This window comes from Puntigrus tetrazona, chromosome 21 (assembly GCF_018831695.1).
Source record: "Puntigrus tetrazona isolate hp1 chromosome 21, ASM1883169v1, whole genome shotgun sequence".
NCBI lineage: Eukaryota > Metazoa > Chordata > Actinopteri > Cypriniformes > Cyprinidae > Puntigrus > Puntigrus tetrazona.
In genome coordinates this window covers 2,801,930-2,815,338 of record NC_056719.1, presented here as the reverse complement: position 1 = coordinate 2,815,338, position 13,409 = coordinate 2,801,930, and the positions used below count along the sequence as shown (strand labels likewise).

The window sequence follows — 13,409 nt, the reverse complement described above, 5'->3', positions numbered from 1 at the left end:
ACAGCTGTTTTCAATACTGACAATAGAAATGTTTCCTTAATTTAATAATGATTTCTGAAGGGACATGTGACACTGAAGACTGGTGCGATTGCAATTTTGCAAGAATAAATAACATTTTAAAACATATGATTTAACACTAGAAAAAAACTTATTTAGAAATGTAGCAATATTTCACACCGTATTTGTGGTCAAATAAATGAAATACTTTCAAAAACATTAAGATATCTTACCAACCACAAACTTCTAAACTGTATGTACTGGTTACATTAAAATGAATCACTTATATGTGTATGTATGCCATTTACAAAGCCTCATATTGCCATTTACAAAGCCTCATTTGGGTGGGCCACTAGTCAGTTCTTCATTTCTTTGACTGGTAATGTATAAGCAACTCTTAACAAGAGTAATAGATGGCTACTTAAAAACCCTTCGTTCTGCAATTTGAGTGAAAACGGTAACATAAACTTACCTTGCCCACCATCGCCTTCATCGCACGAGAAAAACCAGAAAGACACAACAGCAATAGATTAAAATGACAGAGCGCATACTGGAGAGTGTAAACGCTTCTTTACGAAGAGTTGGAAAAGATTAGGATAAAAGAGCAGTTTGAAACAGAAACGCTAACGGTACCTGGAGGCTTGCTGATGTCAGCTGTGGTGGCGTCTGTAGGGGAAGTTGGATTCTCCGTCTCCGGCTCTGAAGTGGACCGGGTGGGCGTCGAATCAGGCGTAGGGAGCTCTGCCGTAGCCAAAACTGTAGTCTCGCCGTCTCCGGTTTTGAGGGTGGTGAGGGACGGGGGTGCAGCGGATGGGGTCGGGGGCGCGCCTGGTGCCTCTGTAGGGGAGGGCACAGTCGGAGGGGAGACGACCGGAGGGGCTGTGGGAACCTCGGGGGTCACCGCGCCCGTAGAGTTATTGAGTCCTGTTGTTACAACAAGTTCAGGGGACGGTGCTGAAGATGCAGTGGACGATGGGGGTGCTTGGGTGACTATAGAGGGTGATGTGGGAGGATGGTATGTAGGTTTGGCGGTCAGGACTGCACCTGAGAGAGAGAAAGAAAGAAAGAGATTTCAAAGCTTGTATCCAATCCTAAATCCTAAAAATGTATCACGGTTTCCGTGAAAATATCAAACTTTCAACCAAACTTTTATCAATTTTCACGAGCAGCAACTCATGAATCATATAATAAAATTTTTTTAAGGGGTCACAAAGAAATTCAGCTTTGCCATCACAGGAATAATTACGATTTTTAATTATATTAAAATAGAAAACAGCTCATTTAGATTGTAAAAAGTTTTCTCTAACAGGTGAACGTAGAGTATAACACGAAACAAAATTAGGTGCATGATGAAATGCCATTTCCTCCAGACCGCTCCTAGGTAATTTTCTGGGCCTCAAAATTTTTAACATTTTTTTTTAGTGGGAGCAGATGGATTGCAACAGTACAAGGTCTTGTAAAGAATGCTTGCTTATAATGTCCAAAGGAATATTCCAGGTTAAATACAGTTACTAAGAGTCACAAGCCAAGATCAATCTGGGTTAAAAGTGGCTTTGCAGGAAATGCATCAACACCAAAGAATGATTAGACCTTCTAATTAGTTAGTTTGTTTTCCTAATGGAGGAAAGGTTACATTACTACATCAACCGAGGCTTTTGTGTTTTATAAAGATGCCTTACCTGGGTCAGGGAGTGTCTGGGCCGTGCTGAGGGCCACAAAGGCCACGTGGAGTAGCAGGAGCAGGGGATACACACCCATACTGCCCTGAAAGAGAGCAAACAAAACATGAGCCAAAAGCAATCTATGCCACGTTTCAGTCTTATAAATGAACGCTATTCAAATGTGAAGTCTGTAAGCTTTTTTTCAATCAAAATACTTTCACTTTACCACGTTTATTGTCCACTGACTACTGTAAATATAACGTTCATGGTTTTATCTCCTCCCAAAGTGTAAAATGAGCATCCCATGCAGGCTCCATCTAAATATTTAGCGTGCCTCCAAACATTTAGACATCCGCCAATATCTTCGGATCTTAAAATATAGGAAGAGGTTGTGGATGCGGCTATTGTAGCTTCAAAAAAATAGGAATATACAGGCAAAAAAATAATAATACCCATGCTATTTAGATCTCATGAAGCAAAGCAATCAGTTATTTTCAGTGCAATTATTTTCAACATTATTATCTGTAATCCATAGCCTCAGCAAACAGTCCAAAGTGAAGACCGGTTTGTGAATGAATCGTTATACAGTGATGAACAAAGTTCACCAAATCAGACTGTAATACTGTAATACTAAAGTTACATTTCTTGCACAGACCGGTTGATTCACTTCATAAGTGCCTCAATAAATCATCAAGAGCCAAAGTTTTTTCGTACTCTCAAATAATAGTAACTGTTGACTGGAATTTTATGTATCACTAAGGACAACTGTATGATGGAGGGTAGGCAAAGGCCCTGATATACTTCAGACAAAATCGAAGAACGAATTGAAATGGCATCGTTTCAAACTAAATCAAGCCAAAACTCCTTCTTTTGACATCAAGTTATTATATCCATACACATATAACGGAGCTGCCACAGATATATCCGCACCTGTGTGATCGCTCGTGGAAAGCCTTTCAAATTCACTGAAAGCAATTAATTCCTACAAAGAAATTACAACGAAGCTTGTGTCGACGACCCGGAGTTAAGCAAAAAGCGACTTAAGATTTTCCAAGTTTTCCAAAGCCATAAAAGGAATAAAAGAAAAGCGTAAAGATATAAGGTCCCAAATACATGCAAATAAATATTACACCATACTGCTGCTATTGTTTTTCTTTCAAAACGAATTTACAAGGTACAAGGCATACAATAAATAAACCTTTGTTTTTAATCAAACTCATAGGCTACGTGCGAGCCTCGCGAGTCATGTTTACATTAATCTACACCTGGCCTCCAGCAGAATGTTCAGAAACAGTCTACCGTCTCTCAGCCTTTTAAAGCTTATTTCTGCCCTCAAACGAAGAGTGAAAGAGAACTTTTGAAGTGTATCGGGGCCTAAAATCAAGAGCAAATTTGTACTCTTAATACAACTATTTAACGGCGCTACCAGAGATTCACTTATTATTAAATTATTATTTTTTTTAAAAGATTGTCCCCATAGGAACCTCTGTGATACTCAAAGATCAAATTAACAGACTTACCTGGAGAAACGAAACCTGCATCACTCACTCATTCGCACAATGATCTCCTGTAGATGAAAAACAGAAAAGGGCAACTTATTAAAACTCATCAACAACATTAATATTTGCTATACTATACTATTTGTGATATAGGAATGTCAGACATACTTTAATAGTAACACTCTTACTGCTAACGTAAAAAGTAATGCAATTGGTTTAATTGTCTTATTTTTAAAATCATTTCTTATGGTAACTATATAAAAAAAAAAACAAGACAATAATCACAAACTGAATATTGAAAATTGTCTTGTATTGGTATCAACAAAGGATTCTTAGTGTCATGGCGACCGTACTGTCGCACCATTCACAAACGAGCACATTACAGGCCATTCATAATTGTGACCAAACCTCTAAACTGAGACAGAAAATGAGTCACAGCTCATGCAGTGAATGTGAAGCTCATGCTGTCAAAGTGATGCATTCTGATTAGACATACGCTCTCTTTTTAAAACAAAAAGACAAAGACTGGACACCGAAATTAGGAAAAGGGTCCCGCTTTATATCAGGTGGCCTTAACTACTATGTGCTTACATTTAAATCAATAATTTGATACAATGCACTTATTGTGTACATATATGCTTTCACACTGTACTTATATTTTTATAGATACCTATATGTAACTACATAAGTAATACATTTTTGTACTTATTTATAAATGACACTATTTCCCCATCCATTATACCTTAACCCACCCTTAAACCTGTCCCTAACCATACCCTTATCCCACCTCAGTAGCAGCAAAAGTGTTTTGCAGTACAATATGAACGCAATAAGTACACTGTACTTTTTTTTGGTGTAAGTACATAGTAGTTAAGGGCGCCTAATATAAAGTGTGAGCAAGAAAAGATATACAAGGTAATACCCCATCTATACGTGATCACGGCAAAAACAGCAGGGCACAAGGCCGTGTATCTAGACAAGAGCAACGTCCAAGTGTCTTTATTCATCCAGCAGATGCCTGTGGATTTGGTCCGAAGGGATTACGCTCTTAGCTGCGAGATGGTTTGATGTGAGGAGTGAAAATATAATCACAACATCTGAAGCCAAGACCCAGAGGGTAGCAGGTTGACCGCTAACCCGTGCTGTAATCTCAACGGTGTCTCGCTGACTAAACCGTGATAATCCTCGTGCCAATCTAAAGGGTCAGACCCTGAAATAATCCAGCCCGTCTGCCACTCATCAAGCAGGAGCATCCGTGGTACCGCTGCTCTTCAGACGAGCCAATCAGCTTCCCATTTCTTCTTAGCAACGAATCCCTGTCATGCAAACATCAGCAAGCCCTGCCCAATAATCCAGCGAGAGCTTTCGGTTGATCATCAAGAGTCCGTTTGAGCTGCTTACATGAGAATTTAATAATTACACCACAATTCAAAAAATGGCATTGCGGCCATTTGATGAAAATTGTGTTATTTGCTGACCCTCATGTTGTTCGAAACCCTTGCAGGGCTCAACAATAAGAGTTTTGTCTGTTGGCCCAGTGGGGTCAGTAGTTCAGATTTATTCTGACCCTGCCAATATTGTCACTGGTACTAATATATATATATAAAATAATTAGAATTAACATTTGTATTTTCAACAAAGCTTTCCTTTACCAAAACTGCATATTAGTAATATTTTAGCAATTTTGTTTGCAACTGTTCTCAGCTGCACTTCCTCCCACATCTACATAACATCTATATAATCACTGGTGTCAAGATGCCCACAATTACAACCCTGCTTTCTGGGGCACAAGCCATGTAAACCAAACAACTTAACTGGTTGTCTTGGTTAATTGTGTGATGCCAAATTTCAAACCATGTTTGATTCTTACCATGATATTTTTCCTACTCATTTGTGGCGCTTGCTAAACTATTGGTTTTCGTTCTTACTTAGGGTTAGGGATTTAAAACAAAAAATGGCGAGAAAAATCTATAAACTACAATCTACACAATAAAAATAAAAAGAGAGAAATCAATATATTTGTGTTTGGAAAAAGTCTCAGTATTATAAAAAAATTGTGAAATAATATTTTAAAATAACATATTTTGATTTTATTTTATTAAATTGATTTTATTTTATTAAAATAAAATTTCGGTTTTTCCTATTCATCATCCTATTCCTTCACACTACGAATGCAAAAAGGCAGAAAATCAATCCAAAAAAACTTTACAACAGACAAAAGTTTGCAATGAAGTCTCAGTGTGCAACGTTGAGTCTTCAGTGTCAAGTGATCCTTCAGAAATCATTCTAATATGCTAATTTGCTGCTTATGAAACATCTTATTATCATCAATGTTAAATAGTTGCTTAATATTTTTCGAGACTCATCAACAGAATGTTGAAACTGACAGCCGTGTTCAACTTAAATGCGCACAGTCTGAATAAAAGTATTCATTTCATTTAGGAAAGAAAACATGCTAACCCCAAACCTCAGTATATACTGAACGAGTAACCTGAAGTGACCCAGCCATCGCCGAACAGACGCGAAAAACACCCAAAACACCTTAGCAACCGTGCACTGACACCCTGCTCCCACAAACAGCGCGACAGCATCATGCCGGTGATTCTTCTCAAACATTGTCATTGTCGTTTGTTGGCTATCATTTCAGTTTGTCGCACCGATTTAGCTCATTTTGAGCTATGAATGGCTGCATGTAAATCTGTGTCCCTCCCGCGTTAATTCGGATGGAAATCCGCAGTTAGGTAATGCAAACAGCTGACCATTTCCATACAAAGCAGTTGCACTCACGGCCGCATCCATCTCTGACAATTTAATCAAATCAGCCTCGCCACAGTGCCCGTTCACAGGCCTGTTATTCTACTGCAAACCACATGAATTCTAGAAGGTCCTTGTCAAATATAATTTGTTTAAAGGCTGAGCATGCACATGGCTGAGCATTCTTCAGGTGGAGGGCAAATCCGAAACGATTCGAGCCGTTTTTGGCTGAGCCCGCAGAAACCTTTCAGATGGGAGGGACAGATGGTCTCGTTTCTCCTCTCCCGCTCTATACATTCACCGTCGCTCTCTATCTGCTCCCATCTCCCTTTTGGCAGGAAAGCCGTAAACCCAAGAGAGCACATTGCTTCCTTCCTTCCTTCCTTCGCCGCCTGTCTGATTGCCTGCCAGACCCGTCATTCAGCCCGAAAGCCGCCACACCCTCCTCACCTAACTAACACATCACGGAAAGCAAAACAGCATTTTGGGAGACTGCCAGGCTGTTGCATAATTTCACATTTGTGTTCAATCGGTCAAATGTGCACATGCAAACTGCCCCCGTCCGACTTGATGAGTCAGGCACGGTTACTCTCCCAGCGAATTATAGAGGAAATGGCACACCTCTAATAGATGACACCCATAATAGGGGTTTTCCTCGGAGATCTGACATCATTTATTTTTAAGTGCACAAATGGCCTCTCTCCAGCTCCACCAAGAGGCTTATTCCTAAAAGGACGAGGCTGCAGAAGTCTCACGTTCTCCAGGCAAACTCCAAACGTGTGCAGAACGTCTGCATCCTATAGGGAGAGTTACGTCTCAATTGCACCTCGGAGTGAAAGAGGGGTTTCGTAACATGAAAATGCACTACCGTGGAGGTTGCGCGTTTATCTCTTGCACAAACTTGTTCCTGTTAAACGATGCGGCGGATTTGAAGGGATGATCTGTAAAGTTCAAGAAAAGTTATCTTGTTGATAAAGGAACGCTTCACGCGAAAATTGGTGTAGTTTTGTTTACTCGTAGCGTAATGTTGCGTCTTGCGTAAGCAGGCACGCCGGTTTGGTACGACATTCCTATGAAATGAAGGCACTGGCAACAGTTGAAATAAGAAAGAAAACCCTGCAAAATACATTGCAAAATCATATTAGATAAATTAAATTTGAATCTAAATGGATAAAATAAAATCCCTCTGGTGCGCCACTTTTCCCATTTCATTTGTGATGCATGCATCCGCCGAACCTCGGTTCATTCAGCTCGCCGAACGTCGCTGCGATATTCCTTTTCTAACCAATCGGGATTCTAAAAACATGCCATGAACTTGAACGGGTACTTCCTCTATTTTAAAACTGGAATAAAACGATGACTATGATTAATTGTTGAGTCCGAAACGCATACCAGAAGAGTCACGCTTTAAATACGGCTACACTAACACACTTCTGCTCTCTTTATCCGTCTAAGTCATGAGCCCGTGGGCATATGAAAAGAAAATAAACCAGTCATAAGACTGCATCCTTTACACAGTACAGCAAAACTATCACAATAAACAGTACAGCTGCTACACCGAACTACCAAGCTGCCAGGCGCCGAACAGGTGTAGCGAACAGTCTTTTGAAATCACAATTTTCAGAAAATAAAGAGATGCAAACACACACCGAAGTTACAATATTTCATTTGTTTTTTTTACTGGCTAATTCTTCATGCACTTTTTTTGTGACGTTTCTGATTGAAAATAGTTTCTGCACCGATTTGTTTGGCAGCGTACACTGCAGCCGAGTTGGGGGTCAGGGAAAACTGGTGTTACATCAACGCAACGGAGGTCCTTTCTGTAGCTGGAGAGCATTTCCTAAGGAGAGATAATGGGTATCTGTCTGTCCCCATTCACAGTTTATTAATACGCTGCTCTGCACCCTGGAGGAGTGTGCAGTGTGACAGGAATAATCTCAATGCCCCTCTTCATCTCCCTCAAACTGGGACGGCCCAGCGGACAGGCAAGATGACACTGCACCCGTCGCCGTCAACGCTCTTCTGCAAAACTTCCCGCGCACTGCTTCCGGCGACTCATTCAGATCGCTCAAGTTACCGGATTATAAAATAGCTAAAGGTGAATTTTCATTCTCTAGTAAACGCACACCAAAAAATGCTGATTTCATGAAACTTAAAACAGACTGCGATAAACAAATGTTCACTTCGCATATTTCCCACCGAAAACGCAACTGAGGTTCTGCCTTGGCCTGGCTATGCCTACTTTTTTGACAGGTTCACCCACAACCGTTTTCTAGTTCCTAGGCCTAGTTTGAGCTCTATGATATCGTTTTAAATATCACTTTCTTTCATAAAAACTAATTGCAGTACATGAAAAGTTAAATTATATTCCATTGTTATGGTAACATTTGCTTACATATTTTTTGTATTGTAAAATAAGACCAAAATATTAGAAATTAAAAAAATAAAATTATATATATATATATATATATATATATATATATATATATATATATTTTTTTTTTTTTTTTTTTTTTTTTTTTTAAAGGTAATTTCAAAGGTTTGTAGTTATACAAAATTTTTTTTAGCAAGAATTCATTCAAACGATCGAACATTACAGTAAAGACTTTTATAATAATCAGCATATAACAACAGTTTCTGATAAATCATATCTCAACGAAGACCAAAAAACAGTGAAAAAATTTGTCTCACCACAAACTTTTGAGTCAACTTTATGTATCATTTGAGATTATATTAGCTCATATGCATGTTTAACAACAAAGCCATTAACAGTCAATTCAATTTAGGAAAGGCAGACTTAGGAAAAACACAAACAAAAAAAAAAAAACTGGTATGTTGGATAATGTGAGTCACATATGGTAGCTAGAGTTCGGCAATTCTGTATAAAGTACTGATATCAGGGTAAATGGTTCAATTTAACCCATCTAGCGGAGAGGGGGTGGTGTGGTGGATTGCCGGCAGTCTTGTGTCAGGGTTTCCCAGAGAATGCTCTGGTCTAGCCACATCACACACAGAGGGCAGGAAGTGGCAAAGATGAGGTCAGTATTTAGCACACAGTGAGTCCACACATACAGTGGGTGTCCGAAAGAGCGCTCTCACGACGTGTGGGTTTCTCTCACTCAGATTTAACAGAAACTGAGGGAAAAAAAACATCAACATTTAAAAAAAAAAAAAAAAAAAAAAAAAAAAAAAAAGGTCATGATTTACTCCCCCTCGTGTCATTTCAAACCTGTAGGACATTCTTTCTTAAACAAAAGGTACAATATCCTGGCTCAGTTTTCATCATAATTAAAGTGAATGAGAACTAGGGCTGTCAAGTTTCAAAGGGGATGCAAAACGACCATATATCATATCATAAAAGTGGTTCCCAGGATTTATATTTCAAGTCTATTGAAGTCTTACAACTGTTTTTTTGTCATTCATTGCTATTCTTCAATTCCAGTGATTTCTGTCTGATTTGTGCATCACCCGATTTAAACTTCATTCATTTTCATTCTTCAAATGCTCTTTGCTTTACACGAAAGAAAGGCAGTCACACAGGTTTAAAGCGTCATGAAGATGAGTACATTTTTGGGTGAACTGCGCCTTTAAGAAGACAATCTTCATTTACTCCGTTACTCAAAGCAACAGAATTCACTTCCTATCAAGTCATCAAACCCAAACAGCCTCGGTGAAATGTCTTGCAAAATCTCCCAGGATTCTTTGCTAATATAAACTGGCATGCAGTCCGCCTGGGCCCTTGTGCTAACTGAAAGTTAGGAGGAAAACAACGCCCAGTACGCCACCCTCTCCACTGATCCAGTGGCTTATCCTCTCTGACATCTGTACTTGGCTGAAGACAGGACTTCAGAAGTCTCTCTTCAAAAAGCAGATTAGATATTACTAATCATAGAAACTGCATCAGAAGTTCATCAAGTCAGAAAGAGCCTTCGGGTCTGTTAGAATACATTATCGCTCTTGTTATACGCTATACTTACCGTCGGGTCATCCGAGATTTAGATTTGGAGAAATTTAGCATTAAATCGCTTGCTCACAATTGAATCTTTTGCAGTGAATGGGTGCCGTCGGAATTTGAGCCCGAAGAGCTGATAAAAACAAATAATGGACAAATACGGGACTTAACTAATTAACATGGATACTAATTTTGAGGAAATTTTCATTTTTGAGCGAACTATTCCTTTAAGGCTCTGCGACTGGATTATTGCAAAACAAATCTCTGCAATCAGAGAGCACGTGCATTCATGTCTATTCTTTTTTACTTGACAGCGCATGTTAAATGGGCGCATTATGACCGGAATGGAGACGCTACACAGAGATTGCATGCCGAAAACGGGCACGTTCACGCCACTGCAAAATAATCTCTCGGGAATTAACATGTCTGTGATTTTTTAAAAAAAGCATTCGGAATGCACTTTGCAGGGATTGTTTCAAAAAATATGACGGGATTACGCCGATAATTAAGCTGCAGGTATTGCTGTAATGCCATCTAACCACTCACTTAAGACGGTTGGATGATCATCGCAAAGGTTAAGCTGTGGGAGAGCTAAAGGGTGTCATCTCTGGCTCGTCTGCCTGCCAAAGGTGCAGGTCTATTTCATAACCTCGTTGCTCGCAGGGAGAAGTAATAACAGGCCCAAACAAGACGAGACGTCAGAGAAACGCAAGCAAGGTGAGACTAGAGCGATGACATCAAATATACTACGACACGCGCTGAATTGTTAAGAATGCGGAGAACAAAATGTACGAAATATTTTTTGGAGCAAACTAAAAGCATTGCAGGATTTCACCCGAGCTTGTTCATATCTGCTAAAACATCACAGTAGGTAGCCCATATAGAAAAGAACGGATTCCGTGCCACTGTCGCCTTTGGCTTACTCAGCTGAGGATTAAAACAATTAATATTTCGGAAATATTGTTTATTTGACTACTGACGTGAGATTACAAAAGCTCAAACTGAACCGAGTTAGATAATAACAATATGACCGTCTTTTGCAAACTTGCTTTTGCCGAATACTGTTAATACTGTTAATCTCTGTAGAGTTTCACTGCAGCTAAAATCCAAATTTCGAAAGTGATTTTGCAACATTAACGTTGTTTTTCCTGTTTATCTCAGCAAAGCCGCTATACGGCACCAAAGCCAACTTGACAGTCTCAATATTAATGTAGCTATATTCACGTTTTAAGATTTGAAATTTTATCTGTGCAATACACTCTCCGTGGTTCAACAATAACCAGCAAGTATCATAAATTCTGAGGTGCACTGCATCAGCCAACCAAACGTTCTCTCACGCGGTCAAATAATAAAAAAAACAATACAAGTCACTTTATACAGACATACAGTCCCTTAATTCATCTGACCAATGTGGCCGTTGGAGGCACATATCCAGTGAAAGCTAGTGGAAGAACTCTTATGAATGAAGCATAAAACTGGCAAATTTGCACGCCTGCTTATTAGCAAGTGCAGACCGTGGATCATATCATTCCTGTGCTTGTATCCACAAAATCTCTCGATCTACCAGCTCCCTCGCGTTCCCCCCTCCTCTCAGTCCACCCTTTAAAAACACGTAGCGACAAAGCGCTGATCAATATGTTCACTTTCAGCGCCCACAGCGCGTGATGCGAACGCACTGGACTCCCATTGTCTTCCCATCTGTTATTGTTACAGTGTTTAGAATTGTATCCAGTCCGGGACGATTAATATCGCTGCAATGTATACAGACAGAAAGAATACCCATATCTAGCGTGTATCTCGTCTGGGACCACTAATAGTTACAATTCATCCAGTCTGAAATCATTTACACTGCTACAATGTAAACGGTCATTCGCTCACTCCTAACATTACAACAACGTTACGTCCGGGTTTGACATGACCGCATTTGACCATTAATAATCGCACTTTATCCGGTCAGAAAATCATATTTTCACAAATAAAGCAACGTTGCCGTACACGCTGAGATCTTTACACGCTTTAAAATATATGCGGTGAAAAAGATATTACGTACACTTCAAAAATATTCAAAATGCCACAATATATCCACTCAGAATGCATATGCATCCAATCTGATTAATATCATAAGTCAAAACAACGCATGCTGTCAGACATAGCCATCATTTATCTGGTCTGATTATAATTTTGTCAGATTTGTTTATTAATCCAAATTGTTACAGTGTGTGCTATATTACGAGATTCATACTATTTAATTATTAAATGTATATTAAATAAGAAAATGGCTTATTGATATGAAAAAGCATCCGTATAATCCGCAATATATCCAGTCTGTGAAATGTGGTATTGCTAGGGATCCAGAAATAACTGATATTGAAACTCAAATATAAATAACATCCTCATGTTTACTATGCGTCCTGCCTAGAGCCATTCACAAATCCAGAAGCATTCAGGGCGCAACTATTAATCAAGTCAGAAATCAGACTGTTCGGGCTTTTTCTCTTTTTCCACAAAGTCAGGCGTGCATCCAGTTTGAGAGCACCCACACCGAAACGTCGTATCAAGTGAAGTATCTTTGATAACGTCTAATTGTATCCACGCCTGCGTTCTGGCGCACAATCCGCCTGACTTCCACTAAAAGCTATGCGTGTCTCTCTTCCTCTCCCCCTCCCTTTTCTCGGCAGACCCCCACCCCCTCATTTTTCCCTCCTTGCCTCCCAGCTAGTTCGGCAAATGTTCGCGTTGCTTCAAACATTATTGGGTGCGCTTCAGAGACATCCTTGCGCGGTGCGTAAACGTTACATAAACCACGCGCCTGGGTCTCGGATGTGCCGCAAAAGGGCTTCGCTTTCTTTGGATAGACGACCTACTAACGTGACAAAAAAAAACTGAGTGACACAAGAGATAGATAGCAGGACAAACTGAGGCGGTGAACAGAAGTTTGCGCCGTTAATATACTGAGAGAAGCAGCGATGTAACTCACCTTGACAGCCCCGTCCCGCGCCACGGAGCCTGATGTTCCCGATAAAGTGCGATTGTTTTCCACTTCCCCGGCCCCTGTCTCCACACCCCAGGAACCGAGAGTGTGTTCGGGGTGGGGGGCCTGGGTGATAGGAATGATCTCGGACAGACAGCCAATTTGGAGTGGGGCAAAGCAACGAAGGCGCTTACTGGTATCCGAAATGCATGTCTCGGGAAGCCTTGAAGGTGTGCGTTAGCTTTCCGAAAAGCCTACAGTCCTGCCTTCTCAGCGACACGGGGAATCGGTATCCCACAATTTGTTCGTTGTATCCGGGCGCGTCGCTCGCCTCCTAATCCGCCATGTTGTGCCCCTGCGCCTGGAATGGGAAGCAGCGGATTCCCAGGCCAGGCCCCTCCTCTCCTCTTCCCACGCAGAGACGCCGCGACATCTGGCGGACGACTTGCTTCCAGGAAAGCGGAATGCACTGGAGGCTCTTGGGCGCAGCGCGCCGCCCCGCGGTCGGCTGTGGTATCGCGCGTTAGAGAACAGCCTTGATACAGGTGTTCAGGCCAGGGATTTAGGGATTTTGA

At 40.5% G+C, this 13,409-nt stretch overlaps 1 protein-coding gene across 1 annotated transcript in view; it reads right to left on the bottom strand.

Annotated features, from left to right (window-relative positions):
* ptpra (protein tyrosine phosphatase receptor type A) overlaps nt 1-13,193 on the bottom strand; it is a 24,764-nt gene extending 11,571 nt beyond the window's left edge. Inside the window, exons 1-5 of the mRNA XM_043221448.1 lie at nt 12,841-13,193; nt 3,179-3,225; nt 1,677-1,761; nt 631-1,041; nt 470-484 (exon numbers count right to left, since the gene is read on the bottom strand). Of these exons, the coding sequence (XP_043077383.1) occupies nt 470-484; nt 631-1,041; nt 1,677-1,761; nt 3,179-3,199 (532 nt within the window). The 5' untranslated portion in view covers nt 3,200-3,225; nt 12,841-13,193. The remainder of the gene's footprint in view (nt 1-469; nt 485-630; nt 1,042-1,676; nt 1,762-3,178; nt 3,226-12,840) is intronic.
* Nucleotides 13,194-13,409: the final 216 nt, after the last annotated feature.